Source organism: Erinaceus europaeus, chromosome 3 (genome assembly GCF_950295315.1).
Source record: "Erinaceus europaeus chromosome 3, mEriEur2.1, whole genome shotgun sequence".
NCBI lineage: Eukaryota > Metazoa > Chordata > Mammalia > Eulipotyphla > Erinaceidae > Erinaceus > Erinaceus europaeus.
This window is the reverse complement of record NC_080164.1, coordinates 88,051,311-88,067,335: the sequence shown is the minus strand read 5'-3', so window position 1 is coordinate 88,067,335 and position 16,025 is coordinate 88,051,311. Positions and strand designations below refer to the sequence as shown.

Here is a 16,025-nt window from a genome sequence, read left to right as displayed (position 1 = left end):
GTGAGACAGTTCCAACCATTGCTAATTCATGGTGAAGGTATGGTCCTGAAGAAACCCACAAAAGGGCTTATGATGGTGTTCCCAAATGGGTGTGACCAGTGGTCAGAGCAATACTTTTCAAGCTTTTTTTTTTTTTTTTTTTTTTTTTTTACAGTTAAGGTAACAGTTTTCAAGAGTGTCTATTTTAGGGGATAGTTTCACCTCTCATCAGATTGAGTACTACCATAAAACATGGTCATCAGCCAGGTGTTACTATCCTGCTCTCAATTGTCACTTGAAGGTTTCCTGTCCCCTCCCACTTTGATCACCTCAGCTCTGAGTAAGAACCTCCAAGTTTTTGTTTGACTTAGCTTCTTTCCTTTCTGTTTGTTTCCTTATGTTCTGTATATGAGTGAGATGATTTTATCTTCTCCTCATGACTTATTTTGCTTAACATGATCACCTCCAGCTCTGTCCATGTTGTATCAGAAAGTGAAATTTAATACTTTTTAGTAGATGAGTAACATTTTATCTATACATTTTTTTTTTACATTTTCTATATCTGCTGGTCTGTTGTTAGGCATATGGGTGATTGTCTATATATCTTGATTGTTGTCAAAAGCATTGGAATGGGGAGTCGGGCAGTGGTGCAGCGGGTTAAGTGCAGGTGGTGCAAAGTGCAAGGACTGGCGTAAAGATCCCGGTTCAAGCCCCTGGCTCCCCACCTGCTGGGGAATCACTTTACAATCGGTAAAGCAGGTCTGCAGGTGTCTGTCTTTGTCTCCCCCTCTATCTTCCTCTCCCCTCTCCATTTCTGTCTGTCCTATCCAACAACAACGACATCAGTAACCACAACAAGGTTAAACAACAAGGGCAACAAAAGGAAAAATAAATATTAAAAAACTTAAAAAAGTATTGGAATGAATACACATACGTACTCTCTTTCTTTTTTTGGATTAATAATTTTGTGTTCTTCAGATAGATGCTCAGGAGTTGAGTTGCTGGTCACATGGAAGACCTCTTTTTTTTTTTTCTAATTTCTTTATTGGGAAATTAATGTTTTACATTCGACAGTAAATAAAGTAGTTTGTACATGCATAACACTTCCCAGTTTTCCATATAACAATACAACCCCCACTAGGTCCTCTGTCATCCTTTTTTGACCTGTATTCTCCCCCCAACCCACCCCAGAGTCTTTTACTTTGGTGCAATACATCAATTCTAGTTCAGGTTCTACTTGTGTTTTCTCTTCTGATCTTGTTTTTCAACTTCTTCCTGAGAGTGAGATCATTCCATATTCATCCTTCTGTTTCTGACTTATTTCACTCAACATGATTTTTTTCAAGCTCCATCCAAGATGGGTTGAAAACGATGAAGTCATCATTTTTAGTAGCTGAGTAGTATTCCATTATGTATATATACCACAACTTGCTCAGCCACTCATCTGTTGTTGGACACCTGGGTTGATTCCAAGTTTTGGCTATTATACTTTGTGCTGCCAAGAACATATGTCGACACAGATCTTTTTGGATGGGTGTGTTGGGTTCCTTAGGATATATCCCCAGGAGGGGAATTGCAGGATCATAGGGTAGGTTCATTTCTAGCCTTCTGAGAGTTCTCCAGACTGTTCTCCACAGAGGTTGGACCAATTGACATTCCCACCAGCAGTGCAGGAGGGTTCCTTTGACCTTACAACCTCTACAGCATTTGCTGCTGTTACCTTTTCTGATGTATGACATTCTCACAGGAGTGAAGTGATATCTCATTGTTGTCTTTATTTGCATTTCTCTGATAATCAAAGACTTGGAGCATTTATTCATGTGTTACTCGGCCTTTTGGATCTCTTCTGTGATGAATATTCTATCCATGACCTCTCCCCATTTTTGGATGGGGTCATTTGTTTACTTGTGGTTGAGTTTGGCAAACTCTTTATATATTTTGGTTACTAGCTTCTTGTCTGATGTATGGCATGTAAAGATCTTCTACCATTCTGTAAGATGTCTCTTGGTTTGGGTAGTGGTTTCTTTTTCAGAAGCTTTTTAATTTGATGTAGTCCCTTAGGTTTATACTTGCCTTAGTCTTCTTTGTAATTGGATTCGTTTCATTGAAGATGTCTTTAAAATGTATGCGGAAAAGAGTTCTGCCAATATTTTCTTCTACGTATCTGATAGTTTCTGGTCTAACATCCAAGTCCTTGATCCATTTGGAATTTACGTTTGTGTTTGGTGAAATATAGTGGTTCAGTTTCATTCTTCTGCATGTTTCAACCCATTTTTTTCAACACCATTTGTTGAAGAGACTCTGCTTTCCCCACTGAATAGTCTGGGCACCTTTGTCAAAGATTAGATGCCCATAGGTGTGGGGGCTTACTTCCAGGCTCTCAGTTCTATTCCACTGGTCAGTGTGTCTATTCATGATCCAGTACCAAGCAGTTTTGATGACAATGGCCCTATAATACACTTTGAGATCTGGGAGTGCGATGCCTCCAGTTCTGTTCTTTCTTCTCAAGATTGTTTTGGCAATTCTAGGTCTTTTCTGGTTCCAGATAAACATTTGTAGCATTTGTTCTATTCTCCTCAAAATGTGCTTGGGATCTTGATGGGGATAGCATTAAATCTGTATATGGCTCTGGGTAGTATATTCATTTTGATGATGTTAATTCTGCCAACCCATGAACATCGAATATCCACTTCTTTGTGTCTTTTTCAATTTCCTTGAGTAGTGACTCATAATTATCAGTATACAAGTCTTTCACTTCTTAGGTTAGGTTTATTTCTAGATATGTTATTGTTTTTATTGCTATAGTAAAAGGAATTGATTTCTGGATTTCAACTTCTTCTTAGTGTTTGCATAGAGGAATGCCACTGACTTTTGAATGTTAATTTTGTAGCCTGACATCTTACTGTATTTCCTGATGATTTCCAAAAGCTTCTTGCTGGATTCCTTAGGTTTTTCTATGTATACTATCATGTTATCCACAAATAGGGAGAGTTTGACTTCTTCTCTTCCAATCTATATCCCTTTAATTCCTTGCTCCTGCCTGATTGCTATGACAAGAACTTCCAACAGTATGTTGCATAGTAATGGTGATAGTGGCATCCCTGTCTAGTACCTGATCTGAGGGGAAATGTTTCCTGTTTTTCACCATTGAGTATGATGTTGGCTGTAGGTTTGCTATATATAGACTCCACTGTCTTCAGAAATTTTCCATCTATTCCCATTTTTTGTAGTGTTTTGATCATAAAGGGATGTTGTATTTTCTCAAAGGCTTTCTCTGCATCTATTGATATGACCATGTGGTTTTCTTGCATTTATTGATGTGGTGGATCACATTGATTTATGTATATTAAACTAACCTTGCACCCCTGGGATAAACCCCATTGGTCATGATGAACAATCTTTTTAATATACTGCTCTATCCAGTTGGCTAGAATTTTGTTCAATATTTTAGCATCTATGTTCATCAGAGATATTAGTCGTAGTTTTCTTTTTTGGTTGTGTCCCTGTCTGCTTTTTGTATCAGAGTGATGTTGGCTTCATAGAAGCTGGAAGGGACTATTCCAGTGTTCAATATTCTGGAAGACTTTTAAAAGTAGAGGTACTAGTTGGAAGACCTCTTTTTAAAGAATTTCAGATGCCAGTGTCAGGATGTGTCTGTCTATGTTTTCTTCAGTGCAGTCTGTGGTTTGGGGTCTAATGTGCAAGTCTTTAGTCCACTTTGAGTAACGTTTGTTTCCGGTGTGAAATAGTGGTTCAGTTCCTTTTAGGTATGGCTAACCAGTTTTCTGAACAGTGCTAGTTAAAGAGATTATCCTTTCTCCATTTATGTTCTTTGCTCCCTTGTCATAAGTTAACTGTTCATATATGTGAGGACTTATTTATGAACTCTCAGTTCTAATCCATGGGCCTGTGTGTCTGTGTACATGCCATTCATACTCTAATTTGATAACTATAGCTACATAGTGCAGTTTGAAGTCAGAGTGGATGATGCCTCCATATTTTTCATCCCTTTAGGATTTCTTTGGCAATTGGAGAACCTTTTATGTTTCCAAACAAATTTCACTTATACTCATTCTATTTTGTTAAAAAGTGCCATTCATAGGAACTGCATGGTATTTGTACATTGCTGGGATCTTTGCACTTTGTGTCATGTGTGCTGCGCTACCACCCGGCCCCTATACAGAATACTTCTAATGTCTTTCTTTGGTTTGTCAGATTTAGGTATCATAGACTGAATTTATAGGGCCAGCAAAATAGTTCATTTGGGTGGTGTGCTGCTTTGCCATATGCACAATCCAGGTTCAAATATTGCCTCCAGCACACTGAAGGAAGCTTCAGTGCTGTAGCTTCCCAGCCTCCCTACCCCCCCTACAGCCTCCAATGTTATCACTGTAGTGCCAGCACTACAAATCCACTGCTCCTAGTACCCATTTTCCCATCTTATTCAGTAGGATGGAGAGAAATTGAGAAAGGAGGGGAAGAGAGAGAGGAAGAGAGAAATATAGATATCTGCAGACTGCTTCACCACTTGTAAATCGTCCCCACTGCAAGTGGGATGCAGGGGCTCGAACCTCGGTCCTTGTACTGGTTCTTGCATATAGTACTACGTGTGCTTAATTGAATGTGCCACAGCCCTGTGCAAACTCACTCACTTTCTCTCTCTCTCTCTCTCTCTCTGCCTCTCACCCACTGGGGGGAAAAAAGTCAGCTGAATCAATGAGACTCTGACAATGGCAAAAATAAATAAATAATAAAAAGGAATTTATGATTTCCATGTCTGTTTTAACCAAGGTATCCTAGAATTATTTTTCTTTTATAATCTCTCATGACTTCATGGCAATGTACACTTGAGCTGGTTTGTTTTGGGCTTTATTATTAATTTTTAATCCAGCTAAGATTAAAGAGTACGGTAAATAGTCTCCTAGCAGGATTTAAATTTAAATAGAGAGCAAGGGATTTGTTTTGGCTTTGTTTTCTTAATCAGTGAGATCCAACTGTAATCACCATTTGGAATGATCACAGCATTGAGTATTTATCTTAATCAACAGGCTGGAATATTTAGCATGTATGCTTGTGAAGAAGGCTTTGCCACGGGTGGACGAGATGGGTGTATACGGCTATGGGACACGGATTTCAAACCAATAACCAAAATTGACCTCAGGGAGACAGAACAAGGATATAAAGGTAAAATGTGTCTATATTAATACTTATCATAACTTGAACAATGTTAAACTCAATTTGAAGTTCTAGATTGATATTTGTATCTCTCTATTCTCCATCTTAGCTCATAAAAAGTTTAAGGCAGTTCACACAAACATATTGAATACAAGATCAAAAGTATGGTAAGAATCAATAGATGACTCCTTTCCTGAATTTATACAAAGGTACTACTGTGAGGACATTGTATTGATAAGAAGCACCAGATGGGAGTTTCATTAAATTTGGTTGGTGGGGTGGGAGGATGTGGCTGGGCAGTGGCATGCTGGGTTAAGTGCACATAGTACTAAGTGCAAGGACTGGCCCAAGGATCCTGGTTTGAGGCCCTGGCTCCTTACCTGCAGGGGGGTCACTTCACAAGCAGTGAAGCAGGTCTTCAGGTGTCTGTCTGTCTCCTTTTCTGTCTTCCCCTCTCCTCTCAATTTCTCTCTGTCCTATCAAAAAAAAAAATTGAGAAAATGGCCACAGGAGCACTGGATTTGTAGTGCAGGCACAGAGCCCCAGCAAGAATCCTGGAGGCAAAAAAAAAAAAAAAAAAAAGTTGGTTTGTTTAGACTTGACAAAAGTGTGACTGTCCTCACCCTCTGAGATGGATAGATAAAACAAACCAAAGAAATTATTATTATTGGGAGTTGGGCGGTAGCACAGCGGGTTAAGCGCAAGTGGTACGGAAGCAAAAGGACCGGCGTAAAGATCCCATTTTGAGTTCCTACCTCCCCACCTGTAGGAGAGTCACTTCATAGGCGGTGAAGCAGGTCTGCAGGTGTTTATCTTTCTCTCTCCCTCTCTGTCTTCCCCTTCTCTCTCCATTTCTCTCTGTCCTATCCAACAACAATGACATCAATAACAACAACAATAGTAACTATAACAACAAAACATCAAGGGCAACAAAAGGGAATAAATAAATAAAAGAAATTATTATTATTATTTTTACTTTCTTTAAATTAGCAATGTAATAATGGTTTACTAGACTATACAATTATAGTGATCTAGTTCCACACCTCACCAACCACTGAAGCCAAAGAACTTATTATTATTTCTTCCAGGGTTATTGCTGGACTCGGTGCCTGCACCGTGAATCCACTGCTCCTGGAGGCCATTTTTCCCCCTTTTTGTTGCCCTTGTTGTTGTAGCCTCGTTGTGGTTATTATTGTTATTGTTGATGTTGTTCGTTGTTGAATAGGACAGAGAGAAATGGAGAGAGGAGGGGAAGACAGAGAGGGGGAGAGAAAGACACCTGCAGACCTGCTTCACTGCCTGTGAAGCGACTCCCCTGCAGGTGGGGAGCCGGGGGCTCAAACCGGGATCCTTACACAGGTCCCTGCGCTTTGCACCACATGCGCGTAACCCACTGCGCCACCGCCCGACACCCCAAAGAACTTATTTCAAAAATAAGTCTTTAGTAGTATTTACCTTAGTAGTTTAAGAGCATGAATTCAGAATCAGAGGATTTGGATTCAAATCCAAACTTAATGATATGTTTGAAAATCTTGGTCTGATTTGTCAGTATTTCTCGGTGTTGGTTTCCTCATCTATAAAATGGGCCTGAAACTAGAACTGATCTTGTAGAGTAGTGTGAAGATCAAGTATATTTCACAGTGTTTCCAGTAAGTCATGGCGCATGGCCTATGCGCAGTCAGTGTTAGTTATGAATTATGATAACAGTTGTTCCAGAAGGTGCAAAGCAGATTTTATATATATATATTAAGTCTCATTTTAGAGTTATCTTTTTTTAAAATAAGAACTTAGGTTAGAGCGAGATTGAAATGAAAATGTATATAGGAAGGTCTGTTTATTTGCTATTGTTGGGCCTCAGACCTGACTCCTGAAGCCAGCACCAAGGGCTCAGTAGAGGAGGAATCCTGGGATTTACAGGGAGGAAACTTATTGTTCAGATGAAGGGGAATTAGTCCAAGTGCCAGGAACTGAGAAGAAAAAGGGGTTCATCAGAAATTGTTTAGAGTCCCAAAGTCCTCAGAGGTGTGAATGCTCTCTAGTTTGTTGTTTGTTTTCTTCGTTTTAATCACAGCACTGCTCAGCTCTGGCTTATGTTGGTGCTGGGATTGAACCTGGGGTCTTTGGTGCCTCAGGCGTGAAAGTGTTTTATTTTTAAATTAATTAATTTATTTTCCCTTTTGTTGCCCTTGTTGTTTAACATAGTTGTGGTTATTGTTGTTGTCATTGTTGGATAGGACAGACAGAAATGGAGAGAGGAGGGGAAGACAGAGGGGGAGAGAAAGACAGACACCTGCAGACCTGCTTCACCACTTGTGAAGCAACTCCCCTGCAGGTGGCGAGCCTTTGCGCCACATGCACTTAACCCACTGCGCCACCACCCGACTCCCCATGAAAGTGTTTTTATATGAAAGTGTTTTGTTAGTCTCCTAGCTCATGTAAAAATGGCACCACATAAATAAGGTTTTTAATTTTACAGTGTGTATATCACGGAAAATATGTTATTTACCTGGCTATACTTTTTTCCCTGGTACCATCTCCTTGGCTTTGGACCCAGAGCAGCTGATTTTGAGTGACATCCTTGTGCACTGGGTTTCTTATACTTGCTAACCCCCCATGACCAACCCTTGACCTCAGAGTCAAAGGAAGATGATCAGGGACTCCCTCCGTTTTGTATGCGTCTCAGTAGGTTCCACACACACTCCCTTGTCAAGATCAAAGCAGATATGCAGTAAATGGGGAACTTGAAGCAAGCCTTCAGGTTTATTGCTAGCAATAAAGCCTGTGCCTCACAGACCTGGCTTGTCGCACTGACTCCAGCTCACCAAGCACTGTTAGATGGCAACCAGAGGGAAATGGCCTGTAGCTCAGAAGGAATAATGGACTGTATGTTTTTGAAAAAAAAATTTATTAGTGATTTAATAGTGATTGACAAGACCGTAGGATAAGAAGGGTGTAGTTCACAACAACAGGGTACTGTATCCATCCCCAACTTGGAAGTTTTTTTGCCTCCAGGGTTATCACTGTGGCTCAGTGCCTGCACTACGAATCCACTGCTCCTGTGGGCCATTTTGTTGCCTTTGTGGTTATTTGCTGGACTAGCTTTGCGGATGGGAGACAGACGACCAGGGACTCATGGTTGAGTGGTACGCACTTCAGTCTTTATTCATGTGGAACACAGCACTATCTAAGCCATCTCTAATCACAATCCTGTCCTTATATATACTCGCCAAGTAGGGTGGAAACAGGATGTGACGTAGAGAGGGTGGAGTGAAAAGACAGTGGTGGAAATCAGGGTGACTATGAGAGGGGGTGGAACAAAAAGACATCTTGAACCAGTGGGGATTAAACCAATGCCCTGCAGGCAGGGCGGTGCTTAGTTAACAGTGGTTATGTAAATAGAATACAGTGTTAAGCAGGGGGGATTAAACCAATGAGACAAAAGGGGTCTTAGAAGCATACCAACAGTTATTGTTGTGATTGCTGCTGCTGCTGCTGCTGCTGCTGCTGCTGCTGGATAGGACAGAGAGAAATTGAGAGAGGAGGGGAAGATGGGGAGAGAAAGACACCTACAGACCTGCTTCACCACTTGTGAAGTAGGGGATCCTTACGCCAGTCCTTGCACTTCACTCTATATGTGCTTAACCTGCTGCACTACCACCCAGCCCCAGGTTCCCTGTTCTTTATCCCTCTGGGAGTATGGACCAAAGATCTTTTTGGATGCCGAAGATGGAGGGTCTGCTTTCTGTAATTGCTTCTCCACTAGACATGGGCATTGGCAGGTTGATCCATTATCCCCAGTCTGTTTCTCCCTTTACCTAGTGGGGTAGGGCTCTGGAGAGGTGAGGTTCCAGGACACACTGGTGAGGTCACCTGCCCAGGGAAGTCAGGTTGGCGTCATGGCATCTGCAACTTAGTGGTTGAAAAGCATTGATAGAAAGCAGGACAAATTGTTTAATTAACAGGAACCAAAAAGTAAGAATATAACAGGTGAGATTAGGGGTCTTTGTGTGGGAAGAAGCTAGGAATTCCATTTGCCTTCAGCCCCATAGCTAACATGCAAGTGGGCAAAAAGTGTTGTCTGGGAAGATGGTATCAGAGTTGAAAATATGACTAGAAAGCTGGATCAGGACAGAGAGTAGCTCTCAATTATGGGATAAGTATATTAATAACTTTAACAGTAAACTCCATAATTCTGACTTAGGCCTCATATCTTCATATTCAGCACAGGAGCTTGGGTAACCACTGCATCCCTGTCAGTGTGAGCTCACATTGCATGGTCCCAGCTAAGAACATTCTAGGCTGCACTCATTTCAGGACCAGTCTTCCTTCAGTGGCAGAGTATGTTGACCCAGCCTCCCTTTGGAGAATGGGGCAGTTTCTACCATTGTTGTTCTACACTGAAGGCAGTGATGGGCTATACTTTTAAAGGACTTAGCATACTGCAGCCTAATTAAGCCCAAGCACTGTCAGTCCTGAAATGGCAGTCATTTACTTGTCACCTTCCTAATTTTCACAATCTCTGAGTACTACCCATACTCCTCCTTATAGAATATTTTACTCTAATTGGATGCCAGTACAGCTTTCTCTCTATTTAAGCAACTCCCTTTGTGGACCAGGTGGTGGCACATTCAGTTAAGTACACATATCATCATGCTTAAGGACTGGGGTTTGAACCCCCGCTCCCCACCTATAGGTGGTCTGCTTCATAAGCTGTTGGTCATCATTTCTCCTTTGGCTAATTCTGCTTCTGTTTCTATCTGTGGTCATCATGCCAGGTTCCCTTGCATTGCTTGATGCTGTGGTCTATTTACATAATCACTTTTGCCTGAGACCCGCCCTGCCTGCAGGGCATTGGTTTAATCCCCACTGGTTAGAACCTTCACAACAGCTGCTATGGAAGTTTGTTACCTTCACACTCTTTTTTGCTCCTCCCCCTTTCCTAGTCATTTCCTTTTACCACTTGCCACTTCCCCCTTTGGAAAGTATAAAAGCCATTTTTCTCTGATCAATAAACATTGGACTGGGTTTCCGCTCAGCCATGAGTTCCTGGTCGTCTCTCTCCCGCCCGTGAAGCTAGCCCAGCAACAAGCAGTGAAGCAGGTCTGCAGGTGTCTTTCTTTCTCACTCTCTACTACCCTTTCCCTTCTCAATTAAAAATAGGAAGGGGAAAAAGAAAAGGAAGAATTGGATCACCAGGAGTGCAGGCACCAAGCCGTAGTGACAACCCTGGTGGCAAAAACAAACACCCAACTCCCTTTCCTTTCCCTCCTTCCTTTTGAAAAGCTTTATTTTTATGAGGGGAAAGAGAGAGGGATAACAGACATCACTTTATAACATGTGATGCTAAGGACGTAACTCAGTCTCATGCTTTAGAGTCCATCACTGTCCACTGTGCTACTTCTCAGTCTATGTAAAAATTGTGTCCTAAGCAGTGATGTTTGTGGCATCGCTCTCACATAAGCTTGCTGTGTACTGCTAGGGTCCAAAGGAGTTCCAGCATTTATTCCATCTCAGTGGGGAAAAAACAAGCAAGCAAGCAAACAGGTAGCTAAATTCAGAAGAAAGAAAGACTTCTTACTGAAGTGTTCATAGCAAGCCCAAATCTGGGGGCTGGGCAGTGGCACATCCAGTCAATTGCACATGCTACAACACACAGGAGCCCCAGTCCCCACCTGCCAGGGGTGGGGGGCTTTGCTAGCTATAATAAAGCAGTGCGGCAGGTGGCTCGCTGTCTGTCTCTTCCAGCTCAATTTATCTCTATGTATACCCAGAATAAAACCCAAAACACCCAAGTCCAGCCTCATTCAGGCACATTTTTTATGACTTGCACATTTTTTATGAGTTACTAGATGTTTCCTGATGGGTGAGCCTACAAACAAGTTTTCTTTTTTTTTTTTGCCATTTTTTTTTCCATTTTATTGGATCAGACAGAGAGAAATGGGGGGACAGATAGAGGAGAGAAAAGAGAGACACCTGCAGACCTGCTGTACTGTACAATTTTCATTAACAATGCAGAATGATAGAGCCAACAACATCATTTACTCAGCCAGTGTCTCTAAGCAACAGTTTTGAAAAAGAAGGAATTCAGAGTGCTGTTTTTATTTTCATTTTTTAAAAATGAGCAATTGACTGCTATTATTATTATTATTATTATTACTGATTTAATAATGATATACAAGATGGATACTATTCCACACAGTTCCCATCACCAGAGTTCCATATCCCATCCCCTCCATTGGAGGCTTTCCTTTTTTATTATCCCTCTGGGAGCATAGACCCAGGATCATTATTGGGTACAGAAGGTGGAAGGTCTGGCTTTTGTAATTGCTTGATGTTCATGGACTCTGTCTCTCCATGACAAGCCATCAGGACTGTAGCAGAGAGAGGCAGAATCAGAAGGAAACTGTTTCTTACTTTCTGGCTGCATAGAAAACTAGGTAGAAGGGCTGGTGAGAATTTGTTTTTAACCTTAGAGGATTTTTATGTGAATGTGATTACTCTCTAATGCCATCTGCTGGTTGTGGGCTAAGCACAGTGCAATGCTTCCCTTCCTCCCCTCCTTTCTTTCTAATAAACTCAATTATCTTATTTTGTTTCTGTATTTTAATGACAGAAACCCAAGCATTGCTTAGGTCTGTCACATGGGTGCCTGGGATGGAGCCTGGAGCCTCAGGCAAGCGAATTCTCTGTTCTCCCTCAGAGCTGTCTCCTTGGCCCTAGATGTCCACATTTCTCTCAGCAGAGGGGTATAAGGCGACCATATCCAACATGCAGACACCTCATCCCTTCAGTTTATACTGACAGAAGGGCCCAAAAAAAATTTTTTTTAATTTAATTTATTTATAAAATAAAAAATAGAAAATATTAGCAAAACCATAGAATAAGAGGAGTAAAATTCCACACATTTCCCACCACCAGAGTTTCATATCCCATCCCCTCCACTGGAAGCTTTCCTATTCTTTCTCTATAGGAGTATGGACCCAGGATCATTATGGTGTACAGAAGGTAGAAGGTCTGGGCATGGGTATTGGCAGGTCAAGCCAGACTCCCAGCCCCAAACATGCATTTTTTTAAAGGAAAAACACACTATAGTTTTAGATGATCTGGATTTTGTCTAGTTGTTTGTTTCACAATTGGTAGATTTCCAACCGTATCCCAAATAATACCTGATATATTTTTCTGACTCCTATTGCAGAATATAAATAGTTGTACCTCAGTTGTATTCCAGTGTCTCAGCTACCTTGCCCCGCCCTGTTAGGATACCATGACTGCTTTTTTGTTCTGTGTCAGAAGAGTTAAAAGCCAAGCATAGACAGACAGGAGCTGGGAAGTACTGCCTGATCCTTGTCACCAGGGTCTCCTTGAATGTGCCCAGGAGAGACTGTAGTTCTCCTCACTTCTTGTGCATGCAGACTTCCAATAGGCACTGAGATGAATGTTTTTAGGGAATTTGAATAGTTACCAGCCCCCAGAGGTGTCCTACAGCTGTCTCCATTGTGGGAGTGGCCTTATCTTCAAAGCTGGGCCCCTGGGGTTGGCTTGTCTAATATACAAAATATCATTTCTCTACTTGAAGACTAGCCTGTATATGGCACTGCCTTGGTCTCTGAAAAAAAAAGTTGACATCTCATTAAATTTGTAAATAATGAGAATGTAGCACCTCCTTTTCTCTCCCTTTCTTCTCCTGCCCAAGTTTATTCAGAAGTAATCCTTATCTAGCACCATACCTTTCCTTCACATGGACTTTCCCCTGCCTATTAGTTAGTTTGGGGGGGAGGCTGTTTTCAAATGCACTCACTACATGAACTCAGATTATGAAAGCTGGTCAGAAAACCAGGCCAGGTCCCCCTAATTGGCCTCTGGAACTTGTTTCTGGGTTTTCTTCCTGCCTGTCCCCCGAGACTCTTTCGATGACCCCAAGAATTCCTGGATCCACTCTGTAAAGATGACTATGTGCTTGTAACTTGCCAGGCTTATCAGTCTGCCTGATTAGGAAGGTTCAGCTGTGTTCCTAAGCCTCTTTAGGAATACCACCTCACTCCTGTAAGAATGGCATACATCAAAAAGGACAGCAGCAACAAATGCTGGAGAGGCTGTGGGAACAAAGGGAAACTTCTGCACTGCTAGTAGGAATGTAAATTGGTACAACCTCTGTGGAGAGCAGTATGAAGAACTCTTACAAGGCTTCCATATGACCCAGTAATTCCTCGCCTAGGGATCTACCCCAAGGACTCCATAACCCCCAACCAAAAAGATATATGTACAGCTATGTTCATAGCAGCACAATTCGTAATAGCTAAAACATGGAAGAAACCCAGGTGCCCAACAGCAAATGAGTGGCTGAGAAAGCTTTGGTAAATATACACAATGGAATACTACGCAGCTATTAAGAACAATGAACCCGGGAGTCGGGCAGTAGCACAGTGGGTTAAGCGCAGGTGGTGCAAAACGCAAGGACCGGCCTAAGGATCCTGGACCGGGTCCCTGGCTACCCACCTGCAGGGGAGTCACTTCACAGGTGGTGAAGCAGGTCTGCAGGTGTCTTTCCTTCCCCTCTCTGTCTTCCTCTCCTCTCTCCATTTCTCTCTGTCCTATTCAGCAACAATGACATCAATAACAACTACAACAATAAAACAACAAGGGCAACAAAAGGGAATAAATTAATTAATTAAAAAAAAAAGAACATTGAACCCACCTTCTCTGACCCATCTTGGATGGAGCTAGAAGGAATTATGTTAAGTGAGCTAAGTCAGAAAGATAAAGTGAGTATGGATGGGATGATCCCACTCATCAACAGAAGTTGAGAAAGAAGAACAGAAAGGGAAACTCAAAGCAGGATTTGACTGAATTTGGAGTAGGGCACCAAAAAAACCCTGGGTTGAGGGTGAGGGTGGATGTTCGGCTTCACGGGGTGGGGAGGTAGGGGGGAATGGATGGGACACAGTGGGAACAGTGTTTATGTACACTCCTATTAATTTGTAGTCATACAAATCACTATTTAATATGAGGGGAAATTTGATTGAATGTCTCAAACTTTTTTTTATTGTTGTAGTTATTATTGATGTCATCATTGTTGGATAGGACAGAGAAAAATGGAGAGAGGCGGGGAAGACAGGGGGAGAGAAGGATAGACACCTGCAGACCTGCTTCACCACCTGTGAAGTGACTACCCTGCAGGTGGGGAGCTGGGGACTCGAACCAGGATCCTTCTGCCAGTTCTTGCTTTGCACCACCTGCACTTAACCCGCTGTACTACCGCCCAACTCCCTCATCTCAAACTTTTTAATGCACAGACCATAGGCTGAGTCTTTGATACGTTGACTCTCTTAAAAGCTTAGACCAGGGAGAACAGAAGCAACCGGTGGCACAGCTATATACAAATAATGTCAAAGGTCATAAATTATGGTGATGTTGTGTATGATACAGCAAATCCTAACAAAGGGATATTTCAGAGTTAACTCAATTGCCAAATAATGTGATTATAGCAATAACTATCTACTGCCTTCTTAAACTCTAAGACAGCAGGACCCTCCCGCTTCCTCTATAGAGCATATATTTCCCCCAGTCCTGGAACCTCTAGGGTGGGGCTCACTTTCCTGCATATTATCTCAATTCATACCAAATGATATTGCATCCGCCAATCCCAACCTAATCAATACAACAAGTACCACCTCACCATGCTTCACTTCAGACTGTGTCCAGAGACATCAGGCATGGAATGTCAACCCTTCAGCCTCATTACTCCAGTAAGACCTTTCCTTGCATAGGATTCTTTAATTCCATTCCAAGTAGCTCACTTCCTAACAAAGTCCCAAAACCTAGATATAGACCAGATCCCATGAGATAGAGTATATGTTCACATGTAACCATAAATTAGGGCAAAATATATACCTGAAAGCAAAAATACACAATAGTCTGCAGTGAGTCAGTATAAAGTTCATAGTGAAATAGTATCCACTTAGACTTAGATACCCTCCTCATCTACTTCCTATTACACTTCCCTCACTCACTCCAAAGCTAACCTTATCAAAGCAAGGACTGCAAAAGCTGAATAAGGGCAAGAGACTGGCATACTTCAAGGATGACTCTTTAGTCACTATCCGTCCACCCTACCCCCCCATCAGCTGGGGCCCTATTTGGGGAGTCTTGAGATTCCCAAACAGACATGATGGGCCTAAACCTTGAATAAATCCCTCTCTCCATTGTTATCGGTCATTCCTATCAGGAACAACACAATAGACCCCTTTGTGGGCCCCCATAGGACCTTGCCCTCAACTTGGATCAACAACAGTAGAGAATGTTCCATCCTCCGAAGGGAGGATGGACAACATACTCTGTGCTACACCTAAGGAAGATGGGTCCTGATATTGGGGCAGCATGGAATGTTTCTACTCCTGACCACAGAATGTGAGTCAGATCTACAGGGATGCAGAGGTCACACAGGCTCCTAAGCTGAATATGGGCCCCAGATCACATCAAATTGATGGGGTTTACAGTCAACATTTATACCCCTTTCCCATATTAGGTAGCTACTCTCTTCCCTGATCCAGCTTTCTGGTCCTTTTTCCAGCCATGACATCTCCCCAGACAATAACTTGGATCCACCTGCATATCAGATTTCAGACTCAGGGGAAAAAACAACAACTAGTATAGCCACAGGCCCTTTGGAATATAACTAAAATACATCTACTAGCTATATACAAAACGGAGACCCCCTAACTCTTCATCTGCATGATTCCAGCCTTTAGGTTCATGAGTAGTCAATAATTTGTTTGGCTTTGTATGTTAACTCTCTTTTCAGCCACCAAGTTCCAGATGCTAGCATGATGCTAACCAGACTTCCCTGGACAGACAATCCCACCAATGTGTCC

General features: G+C 42.0%; 1 protein-coding gene across 1 annotated transcript in view; it reads left to right on the top strand.

Moving 5' to 3' along the window:
• The window catches only part of EML6 (EMAP like 6), a 352,660-nt gene that overhangs the window by 158,241 nt on the left and 178,394 nt on the right, over positions 1-16,025 (top strand). Inside the window, exon 7 of the mRNA XM_060187640.1 lies at positions 5,028-5,163. Within this exon, the coding sequence (XP_060043623.1) occupies positions 5,028-5,163 (136 nt within the window). The remainder of the gene's footprint in view (positions 1-5,027; positions 5,164-16,025) is intronic.